The sequence below is a fragment of the Bos taurus genome, chromosome 11, assembly GCF_002263795.3.
Source record: "Bos taurus isolate L1 Dominette 01449 registration number 42190680 breed Hereford chromosome 11, ARS-UCD2.0, whole genome shotgun sequence".
In the NCBI taxonomy this organism is placed as follows: Eukaryota; Metazoa; Chordata; class Mammalia; order Artiodactyla; family Bovidae; genus Bos; species Bos taurus.
Window position 1 is genome coordinate 12,067,901 of NC_037338.1, and position 12,524 is coordinate 12,080,424.

Consider the following 12,524-nt stretch of genomic DNA (forward strand, 5'->3'; position numbering starts at 1 on the left):
CTGTGATCCATGAAGGTTTTACAGTGAATGAAAGGATATTCTGTTTCTTTATGAAGAATGTAACTATAGAAAGGCTTAAAATATAAATTAGACATAAAATAATTTATTTATTACACATGACAGCAATATACCTTCACTTAAATTCCTTCTCAAATATTATTTCCTTAAAGAGGCCTCTTGACCACCCTATCTCCAAGTAGCTCAGATAGATTAATACCCTCCCCTTGTACCTACTTTTTCTCTCTCCTATTCCCGGTGCTTACTACCACCTGCTGTCATACTATGTATTTGTATGTTTATATGTTTACTATAATCTCCATGAAACCAAGGACTGTGTCTTGTGTATAATTATGTACAACCCTATCCCAGTTCCTGGGCATATAGAAATTGTTAAGTAATGAAAGAGAGAAGAAGGGGAAAAAAAAAAAAGAAAGTAGGTAGGTAGGTTTTCAGTGTAAAGTTAAAGAAATTTAGAGGGGCTGGTAGTTATACCATATTGAACACATATTTTTATGATTATAATCATGCCCCAGGGGATCTGAATAAATGACTGATGCTTTGCATTCTCCTTTTCCTTCTAATATAGTTTAGGTTGATGACCATTCCTATGTTATCTCCTGCATATCATTTGTCTCCATCCCCTATTGTTAACAGCAACGATATTGCTAATATTATGTTAAAACATTGTATACAGAAGTTTTTCAAATATAATCTTTGTGTTAGTCCTTTGAATTTGAAACCAGTAATTCCAAGTATTTTAATAGTTTAGATATTTACCATAGAGATGGTATAAAATGGGTAGCTGACACAGCTTTTTATACCCTCTTGCTGCGGTGAAATGGAGATAAAATTCCTTGAAGTCTTCAGTTCAGTTCAGTTCATTCACTCGGTTGTGTCCAACTCTTTGCAACCCCGTGAACTGCAGCTCACAGGCCTCCCTGTCCATCACCAACTCCTGAGTCAACCCAAACCCATGTCCATTGGGTTGGTGATGCCATCCAACCATCTTATCCTCTGTCGTCCCCTTCTCCTCCTGCCCCCAATCCCTCCCAGCATCAGGGTCTTTTCCAATGAGTTAACTCTTCGCATGAGATGGCCAAAGTACTGGAGTTTCAGCTTCAACATTAGTCCTTCCAATGAACACCCAGGACTGATCTCCCTTATGATGGACTGGTCTTAGGGATAGCTTATACTTGTGAATGAGAAATAAGACTGTTATTTAGTTTTTAATCTTTTCTATCAGGAGTTGAGAGGCATTGGTGGGTGGAAAGAGTCATTTTCTTGGCTTGGATTAGTCCATTTGGAGCTTCAGTATACTAAATTATCTGTTTTGGGGGACAAGGTAATGTAATATATCAGAAGTAACTTATAATCAGGAACGGAAGCCTCTCCTTGGAATTTAAGGCTTAGTTTTGAACTGTTAACGATTATGAAGACGTTTTCTTTCCTGGAGTTTGTCAGGAATATGAACACCTATCTGTGATCATAGTTCAGCTTCTGCTGTGGTGTTTGGAGCAAAGTTGAAGAAGTGATGCCTACAATCTACTCTGTGCCTTCTTTATTAGATTCTCTCTAATTTTAGGAAGGAAAGAGCCCCCCCCCCCAAAAAAAAAAAAAATTCCTGTTTCTTAATGGTTTTTCGTCTAAGTAACTTCTGTCATTTGGTTGTGGAAGTGTTTATTTGCTTTTTGGTGTTTTTTTGTGTGTGTGTGTACAGTTTTCATGGAAATCCACTTTATGTGAGATATAACCAGTATCTTAATACATTGTTAGTTCCATGTTCTTGAAACAATAGGACAGTTTAGACTGCTGCAGTGATATATTTTTAAAAGAGAGTGGGTAGTATGGGTTAAAAATATCAAAGGAGCTCAAACTCTGATGGAAGTTGATATAAGAAATTGCTTCATTTCACCCTTAAGTTCAAAATAACTCCCAAAGCATCTGGCTTCACATTTGTAAATGCCCTTTTAAGGATTTTGGTTAGCTGTCATTCAGGAGTAGAGATCACTTAGACCTCATTAACAGACAAATATTCCCTTTGAAAATGACATGATATCTACTGTAATCCTAGAGTGTTTTAATAGTCTCTTCTGTGCTCAGCAATGAAACATTTCAAAAGTGACTGACAGCCAATTGATGTAATTCATGGTGATCTTTTGTGTTGACAGATCTTTAAAAAATCATGGGAAATTACTACTGTACCCAGTGAAGCCGCCTCCTTTTTTTAAAAACTGCCAATATCCTGCAAAACATGACAATTTTCTCTTTGACTGCCACTGTTTTTTATTTCTATAACATGACACGATTCCTCCTTATTATTAGGATTTCTTTTGATAGATAGAATGTGTTCCCTATTGGTAATGCTCATTTTAAAATAGAAAATTTTTGGTTCCCCAAATTAACTCTCTTACTTTTCTAGCTTCCACATCAAGACAACCTTTCCAGTAGCCACATTCCCACTCATGAAGAAGAATGATTTAATGTATAAAATTTAAATTTTTATAGTGATTTTAGTCCTTCTCTGAAGAAGAAACACATTGAAAGGAAGAGGGTAAGAAATCACTTATTTTTGTGGGTGTTTTTCCCTAAAGCACTCTCAAGTTAAAAAGCTGATATTTTGGGTAATTTTATAGGTGACAGAATTTTTTTTCCAAAATTCGAAGTGTCCAAATTCAAACTATCGAATAAATGGAAAGGACCTGGGTATGTGCTAAGTTGCTTCACTCGTGTCTAATTCTTTGAGACCCCATGGACTGTAGCCCACCAGGCTTCTCTGTCCTTGGGGATTCTCCAGGCAAGAATACTGGAGTGGGTTGTCATTCCATACCCCAGGGTATCTTCCTGACACAAGGATTGAACCCATGTCTCTTATGTCTCCTGCATCGGCAGTTGTGTTCTTTACCACTACCCCTACCTGGGAAGCCCAACCCTGGGATCGAACCCAGGTCTCCCACACTGCAGGCAGATTCTTTACTATTTGAGCCACCAGGAAAGCCCAGAAAGAGCCTAATGATTAATATGAACTTGTCTGATGAGTTTTGGGAAATAGTAAAAGACAGTCCCATTGTTGCCCTAACTTATCTTTCTTGGAACTCAGTCTTTTATCTTTGCCATTATATTTCAAAAGTAGCTGTTTTTGGCTGATCCTTAGTGGGTAGAAGTTACCTTTTCCCTTACTTGAATCTATTACTAAAGCATTATTATGAGTTGACATGTATTTTTGGAGAATGAATTGTGTATTTGGCCCTGTGCTGTGTGCTGTTTGAGGAGGTTGTTGTTGTTCAGTCGTGAAGTCATGTCCGACTCTTTGAGACTGCTTGGACTGCAACACACCAGGCTTCCTGTCCTTCGCTATCTCCTGGAGTTTGCTCACATTCGGGTCTGTTGAATCAGTGATGCTAGTATCTAACCATTTCACTCTCTGCCACCCCCTTCTCTTTTGCCTTCAAGCTTTACCAGCAGCAGGGTCTTTTCCAATGAGAAGGTTTTTCAATCAGGTAGCTATAGTATTGGAGCTTCATCTTCAGCATCAGTCCTTCCAATGAATATTCAGCATTGATTTCCTTTAGGACTGATTGGTTTGATCTCCTTGCTGTCCAAAGGACTCTCAAGAATCCTCTCCAGCACCACAATTTGAAAGCATCAATTCTTCAGCCTTCTTTATGGTCCAACTTTCACATCCATATATGACTACTGGAAAAACCATAGTTTTGACTATATGGACCTTTGTCAGCAAAGTGATGTCTCTGCTTTTGAATACACTGTCTAGGTTTATCATCAGTTTCCTTCCAAGGAACAAGTGTCGTTTAATTTCATGGCTGCAATCACTGTCTGCTGTGATTTCGGTGCCCAAGAAAATAAAATCTGTCACTCTTTCCACTTTTTCCCCTTCTATTTGCCATGAAGTGATGGGATGGGATGCTATGATCTTAGTTCTTTGAATGTTGAGTTTTAAGCCAGCTTTTTCACTCCTCTTTTACCTTCATCAAGAGGCTCTTTAGTTCCTCTTCACTTTCTGCCATTAGAGTGTTATCATTGGCATATCTGAGGTTATCGATATTTCTCTCAGCAATCTTGATTCTAGCTTGTGTTTCATCCAGCTTGGCATTTCTCATGATGTACTCTGCACATAAGTTAAATAAGCAAGGTGACAATACACAGCCTTGGTGTACTCCTTTCCCAGTTTTGAACCAGTCTGTTGTTCTGTGTCTGGTTCTAACTGTTGCTTCTTGACCTGCATACAAGTTTCTCAGGAGACAGGTAAGATAGTCTGAGACGTACTCACATCTCTCTAAGAATTTTCCACAATTTGTTGTGATCCATACAATCAAAGGCTTTAGTATAGTATTTCTGACTATGGTCCTATTAATAATTTAATTTAATATTCCACAGCATAATACAGTCACTTTTACTGAAGTACAATTCTATCTTTTAAACATTGTTTTCGAATATCATTTGATTTAAAAATGTGTAGTACCTCCCTTCATCTTTAACTCCAGTTTTCCCCTTCTGTCATCTACTTACTTCTCTGGATTATTATCTCACTAGACTAAAAGAGGATGCAAGTTCATTCATAGCCTTAAACACCAAAACTCCCCTGCCTACCACAACCCCACCCCTAGACATATTCTTGTGAAAATGAAAAGTTAAAGCTGTAGAAAAGAAAAGTAAAAAAGGTTCCCTTTTACTTTCTCTTTGTATTTCTTTTTGGGGAATGTAAATAGTTTTTTTTTTCAATATAAATGTATTTATTTTAATTGGAGGTGAATTACTTTACAATATTGTATTGGTACATAGTAGGTATCAGTCATTAAAAATTTTAACTTAATTTTTTACATAAGGTAGAATCAAAGAATGGAGATGTATGGTTGATGTCAGCCCCTGAATCTGATAGTTCAGCCTAGTATACATAAAAATGTAGTACTCCAGGGCTGCCATCTTAAGCTTATGCTAAAAGGCACTGGCTGAAATCATTAAGATGAGACCATAATTTGAAGGTTGATGACTTGGATTTGAATCCCAGTTTAATTTCATTTTTTGTTTCTCTTATGGTAGAATGGAAGTAATAAGTATGCCCACTTAACTTACTTCTTCAGGTTGCTAGGAGGGTGATGTAAGAAAATGAACTGTAAAGTGGTTTAGAAAGTTTAATTCTACAGACAGCAGTTTTCTTTCTCATCTTGCTCTCGAAGAAATTTAGAGATGGCTTTTTATCATCAGTACTGCCTTCTTTAAGGATCTCTTCTGTAAGAAAAGGAAAATAGTATTAACAAAAGAATATTTAGTCTTCATAATAAGTGTGAGTTAGAAATTATTATTAATATTTTACAGGTAAATAAATAGGCTTAGAGAAGTCAAGAAACTTTGTCAGTATCAATAATTTGTAAGTAGTTGCTCCCTGGTTTCTCTGATTCCTGTGCTCATATTTTTTTCTTTCATAGAAACTGATGTAGTTTATTTATATATTGCAACTGTTCCAAAATTCCTATGTTCACTGTGCCTTATTTTGAAACTTACTGTCCTTTACTGTCTTATTCTTTTAATAGGAGTTTATTTTATTCATTTGGCAATTATTTATTTCCAGGTTGTGTGCTAAATACTATCAGTTTTTTATCTTAGCCTAGTCTTTATTTTGAACCAAAGATATGAGTTTAAAATAGTGACATTTACTCCTATAGTTGGGGGAAATGCTAGATTCTTTGGGAAGTCAGGGAAATCTTCATAGAGGAAGTGATACCTATCCTGTGCTTTCACTTTAACATTTACAGAATACAGATGGCCTCTGCCATTATGCCTTTTATTTTTCTTATACCAGTAGATTCATAATGAGCCATGCATCCAAGGTTAAATAGTCAAATGACCCTTACATGTTCTTGTTATTTTCTAGCTTGTCCAGATTATTATCAATACAACACACTTGGAGAAATCCTGTAAGTACTTGGAAGAATTTATCACCAATATCACTAATGTCCTTCCAGAGACAGTCCACACTACCAAGCTGTATGGCACCACGACTTTTAAGGTGAGAAAGTCCTGCAGTACTATAGAAGTGCTTCTGGTGTGCTGGGGCTTTATACCTAACCTTGCTTTGTTTCTCTCATAAGTCATACATGGTCTTGAGAATAAGTCCTTATTATTTCCTTAGGAAAACAAATACCCATGCCTGTTTTGGGGTGTTTAAACTAAAAAGGGTCTATGGTTGTATTCACTGAATCTTCCTTATATTTCATATGTAAAAATGACTGTTTTCCTCTATTGACTGCCTGGCATTCAAGAAGTCTTAAGTTTGGTCTAGAAAATGGTGGTTATAGCTGAAATCAACAGCAATTAAAATTTAAATTTAGCCACCTTCTCTTCTCTGTGTCCTATTTCTAGTCTTTTTTTTTTTTTTTTTACCTTACTAGAACATGTATGTTTTAGGATTCTGTTGTTATTATTTGATGATTTCAGTTTTCGAGCAAATATATGTTTTGAAATCCAGAAGTTGATATGAATTAGATATAAAATTATAGAATTGAAATTTTTTTTCTCTATTTCTCTTTATTGGTACCTTCCCTTGAGAATAGATTTAAGAGTACAAATCAAATTTGATTCATGTTGCTTATTATATTTTATGAGATATAAAAATTGTTGGTATGATCTACTTTTTTCTGTTCTAAGAAAAAAGATGTGAAAGAACCTGCCCAAAGCAGTCTTGAGAGAGAAGAACAAAGCTAGAAGCATTACACGATCTGATTTCAAAATGTATTATAAAGCTATAGTAATCAGAACGGTATAGTATTGACATAAAAACAGAGATACAGATCAATGGAACAGATTGCAGAGCCCAGAAATAAACATGCATATATGGTTAATTAATTTATGACAAAATGGCCAAGAATGTATAATGAGGAAAGGATGGCCTTTTCAAAAAAGTAAATCAAAACCACAATGTGATAATGCATCACACATGTTAGAATAGCTATCAGTAAAAATACAAGAGATGATAAATACTGGTGAGGATATGGACTAAAGGGAACACTTGTACACTGTTGGTAGGAATGTAAATTGGTATAGCCATTATGGAAAACAGTATGGAGGTTCCTCAAAAAATTACAAATAGAGCTTGTAATTTCTTGAAGAATCATATGATCTGGCAATTCTGCTTCTGGGTGTGTATTCAAAGAAATTGGAAAATTGTATTTCAGAGTTATATATAGTTCCATGTTCATCGCAGGAATAATCACAATAGCTATGACATGGAAACAGTCTTCAGATAAGTGGATAAAGAAATGTTTTATATATATATATATATATATATACACACACAAACATATATTCTCCATATATGTATTGATATTGATATGTGTATATATATGAATATTATTCAGTTATGAAAAATAAGAACATCCTACCATTTGTGATAATGTAGATGGACCTAGAGGGCATTATGCTAAGGAAAATAAGCCACACCAAGAAGGACAATTACTGCCTTTATATGAAGAATATTTTTAAAAAATTAGTAGAAAAGTGGTTGCTAGGTACTAGAAGAGTGGGTTAGGCAATAGAGAGAAGTTGGTAAGGAGGAACAGACTTTCAGCTTTAAGAGGAAAAAGAGTTAAGGATCTAATGTAAAGCATGATTCCCATAGTTGATAGTACTGTATTGTTGCTAAGAAAATAGAACTTAAATGTTCTTATAGAATAAAAAGTAATATGAGGTGATGAGTATGTTAAATAACTAGATGATGGAAAAGAAATACTCTCACAATATATATGCGTGTTAGATCACCACAATGTATGGTTTTAAATATCTTATGATTTTGTTTTCAGTGAAGCTGAAAAAAAGGAAAAAATGGGATGTGTAACAACTGGTGTATTCTTTCTCTATGTTTATCATTACATTGACTGCTAGATGAATTACACATTTATGATGTGACCTTGGGTTATTTCAAATTATCTATAAAATTACTTACAATAGAATTCATTATACATGATTTATATTTGTAGCTTGTGAACTTTTCAATAATGTCTCATTGTATTAATATTGACTCTCTTTTAGTGATGGATACTGAGCGACTTCACTTTCACTTTTCACTTTCATGCATTGGAGAAGGAAATGGCAACCCACTCCAGTGTTCTTGCCTGGAGAATCCCAGGGACGGGGGAGCCTGGTGGGCTGCCTGCCGTCTATGGGGTCGCACAGAGTCTGATACGACTGAAGTGACTTAGCAGCAGCAGCAGCAGACTTACTTTATAAAGAGGCCCCAAGTATTAATATGAAAATATGACAAGAGATTTAAGAGTTTTAGGATGACTTTCCTTAGGTAATTTAATAGGAATTATAAATATTCTTAAATATTATCATTATTATGGAACATGGGCAATAATTTTATCAAAAAGTATTTCTACATGATTTCTACATGTGGAATCTAAAATTTCTCCTTGAAAGAAAACGAGGTAGGGACTTACAGTTGAGTGTTGAATAGAAAATAGGAGAGAGAATGTGATGTGCATTTATAGTTGTTTACCCTATGTATGTTATATAATTACATACATATGTATGTACGAATATGTAATATGTACTACTATTCTTCCTCTAATCCATTTCAATTTTCTTATTTCAAGGGCTTTTCAAATTATGGTTAGAAATCCTCCCAGAGGATGACTTGTGTATTTTGTTGTTGTTCCAGCATTAAAATTGCTGAGGGAAAATTAAAGGCAGACAGGAAGGCATAGAGGTTGAGCATCCAGTTAAATACTTAGTAAAGGAGAAGTTCTGGAGACCACTAAAGGTCATGTTGACAGTGCTTATTGGAAACACTGATTGCTTAAAACACATTGAAAGTTTATTTTTACCAGGACTGTTTCAAAGCAGCTAACCCAGAACTCAGTATAAACATGGCAATTATAAGAGCTTCATATTGTGTATTTTCCTAAGCTACTGTTTCCAGAAAACTTCTCCTAGCAGATGGAAACCTTAATGCTGAAAATGGGGCAAAAATAATCAGAAGGTCTTCAAGGTATTTTCTTGCAGAGTTCCTTCTTGTTTTTACCATATGTGACCTAATCAAGCTGATATTCTTAGCTTTCCTTGTTTATAAGAATTCCCTCACTCACTGACAATATAAAATGAAGGTATTTTACATCACAAATATTGCCTGTGTACCTACTATTAAATAAGGTAGATTTTTGGGTAGAAGAAGAGAAAATACTTAGTCCTTTAATTTAGAGTTTATAATCCATAGGGAAGACAGTCACTGTAAATTTTGTAAAGAACTGTGCAAAAAAAAAAAATGCTATAATAATACAATAAATACATTAAACTTCTCCATTTTCTTAAAGTTTTTATAAAGCATTGGTTACATACCAGGCAATAAACCAGTGTCCTGGCTTGACATAGCTTGTATTCTAGTGGTGATAGATGGCACACAAACAAAAAATTTAATATAATGTCAGGTAGTGTTAAGAACTAGGAAGACAAAGAAATGATCTGAATGAAATCAGAAATTGAATCACTTGGATTTCTAATAGATAAGCATTCTAGTCGGAGCTAGGGCTTGCTAGGTGGCTCTAGTGGTAAAGAACCCACCTGCCAATGCAGGACATGTAGGAGATGTGGGTTGGGAAGATCTCCTGGAGGAGAGCATGGCAACCCACTCTGTCCAATAGTATCCCATGGACAGAGGAGCCTGACAGGCTGCAGTCCATACTGTCTCAAAGACTCGGACAAGACTGCAGTGACATAGCATGCACTCATGCATGCACGTCAGAAGTTACAGTATAGTTCAGTTCAGTTCAGTCACTCAGTCGTATCTGACTCTTCGCAACCCCAAGAATCACAGCACGCCAGGCCTCCCTGTCCATCACCAACTCCTGGAGTTCACTCAGACTCACGTCCATCCAGCCATCTCATCCTCTGTCGTCCCTTTCTTCTCCTGCCCCCAGTCCCTCCCAGCATCAGAGTCTTTTCCAATGAGTCAACTCTTCGCATGAGGTGGCCAAAGTACTGGAGTTTCAGCTTCAGCATCATTCCCTCAGAAGGAATCCCAGGGCTGATCTCCTTCAGAATGGACTGGTTGGATCTCCTTGCAATCCAAGGGACTCTCAAGAGTCTTCTCCAACACCACAGTTCAAAAGCATCAATTCTTCGGCGCTCAGCCTTCTTCACAGTCCAGCTCTCACATCCATACATGACCACAGGAAAAACCATAGCCTTGACTAGACGAACCTTTGTTGGCAAAGTAATGTCTCTGCTTTTGAATATGCTATCTAGTTTGGTCATAACTTTCCTTCCAAGGAGTAAGCATCTTTTAATTTCATGGCTGCAGTCACCATCTGCAGTGATTTTGGAGCCCAAAAAAGTAAAGTCTGACACTGTTTCCACTGTTTCCCATCTATTTCCCATGAAGTGATGGGACCAGATACCATGATCTTCGTTTTCTGAATGTTGAGTTTTAAGCCAACTTTTTCACTCTCCACTTTCACTTTCATCAAGAGGCTTTTGAGTTCCTCTTTACTTTGTGCCATAAGGGTGGTGTCATCTGCATATCTGAGGTTATTCATATTTCTCCTGGCAATCTTAATTCCAGCTTGTGTTTCTTCCAGTCCAGTGTTTCTCATGATGTACTCTGCATATAAGTTAAACAAGCAGGATGATAATATACAGCCTTGACATACTCCTTTTCCTATTTGGAACCAGTCTGTTGTTCCATGTCCAGTTCTAACTGTTGCTTCCTGACCTGCATACAAATTTCTCAAGAGGCAGGTCAGGTGGTCTGGTATTCCCATCTCTTGCAGAATTTTCCACAGTTTATTGTGATCCACACAGTCAAAGGCTTTGGCATAGTCAATAAAGCAGAAATAGATGTTTTTATGGAACTCTCTTGCTTTTTTGATGACCCAGCGGATGTTGGCAATTTGATCTCTGATTCCTCTGCCTTTTCTAAAACCAGCTTGAACATCAGGAAGTTCACGGTTCACGTATTGCTGAAGCCTGGCTTGGAGAATTTTGAGCATTACTTTACTAGCATGTGAGATGAGTGCAATTGTGCGGTAGTTTGAGCATTCTTTAGCATTGCCTTTCTTTGGGATTGGAATGAAAACTGACCTTTTCCAGTCCTGTGGCCACTGCTGAGTTTTCCAAATTTGCTGGCATAGTGAGTGCAGCACTTTCACAGCATCGTCTTTCAGGATTTGAAATAGCTCAACTGGAATTCCATCACCTCCGCTAGCTTTGTTCGTAGTGATGCTTTCTAAGGCCCACTTGACTAAGGATGGCTGGCTCTAGATGAGTTATCATATCGTGATTATCTGGGTCATGAAGATCTTTTTTGTACAGTTCTTCTGTGTATTCTTGCCACCTCTTCTTAATATCTTCTGCTTCTGTTAGGTCCCTACCATTTCTGTCCTTTATCGAGCCCATCTTTGCATGAAATGTCCATTGGTATCTCTAATTTTCTTGAAGAGATCTCTAGTCTTTCCCATTCTGTTGTTTTCCTCTATTTCTTTGCATTGATCGCTAGGGAAGGCTTTCTTATCTCTCCTTGCTATTCTTTGGAACTCTGCATTCAGATGCTTATATCTTTACTTTTCTCCTTTGCTTTTTGCTTCTTTTCTTTTCACAGCTATTTGTAAGGCCTTCCCAGACAGCCATTTTGCTTTTTTGCATTTCTTTTCTATGGAGATGGTCTTGATTCCTATCTCCTGTACAGTGTCACGAACCTCATTCCATAATTCATCAGGCACTCTATCTATCAGATCTAGTCCCTTAAATCTATTTCTCACTTCCACTGTATAATCATAAGGGATTTGATTTAGGTCATACCTGAATGGTCTAGTGGTTTTCCCTACTTTCTTCAATCTAAGTCTGAAGTTGGCAGTAAGGAGTTCATGGTCTGAGCCACAGTCAGTTCTTGGTCTTGTTTTTGTTGACTGCAATGAGTTTCTCCATCTTTGGCTGCAAAAAATATAATCAATCTGATTTCAGTGTTGACCATCTGGTGATGTCCATGTGTAGAGTCTTCTCTTGTGTTGTTGGAAGGGGGTGTTTGCTATGACCAGTGCATTCTCTTGGCAAAACTCTATTAATCTTTGCCCTGCTTCATTCCGTATTCCAAGGCCAAATTTGCCTGCTACTCCAGGTGTTTCTTGACTTCCTACTTTTGCATTCCAGTCCCCTATAATGAAAAGAATAACTTTTTTGGGTGTTAGTTCTAAAAGGTCTTGTAGGTCTTCATAGAACCGTTCAACTTCAGCTTCTTCAGTGTTACTGGTTGGGCCATAGACTTGAATTACTGTGATATTGAATGGTTTGCCTTGGAAATGAGCAGAGATCATTCTGTCGTTTTTGAGATTACATCCAAGTACTGCATTTCGGACTCTTTTGTTGATCATGATGGCTACTCCGTTTCTTCTGAGGGATTCCTGCCCGCAGTAGTAGATATAATGGTCATCTGAGTTAAATTCACCCATTCCAGTCCATTTTAGTTCACTGATTCCTAGAATGTCGACATTCACTCTTGCCATCTCTTGTTTGACCACTTC

The 12,524-nt window shown here is 36.8% G+C and overlaps 1 protein-coding gene across 5 annotated transcripts in view; it reads left to right on the top strand.

Moving 5' to 3' along the window:
• Positions 1–12,524, top strand: part of EXOC6B (exocyst complex component 6B) — a 721,824-nt gene that overhangs the window by 442,125 nt on the left and 267,175 nt on the right. For 4 of the 5 annotated variants that reach the window (XM_005212511.5, XM_024999183.2, XM_059891507.1 and 1 more), the window contains exon 17: positions 5,888–6,022. In XM_005212511.5, the coding sequence (XP_005212568.1) occupies positions 5,888–6,022 (135 nt within the window). Of the gene's footprint in view, positions 1–5,887; positions 6,348–12,524 lie in introns of those variants that run through there. The other variant, NM_001076416.1, reaches the window with a different exon arrangement.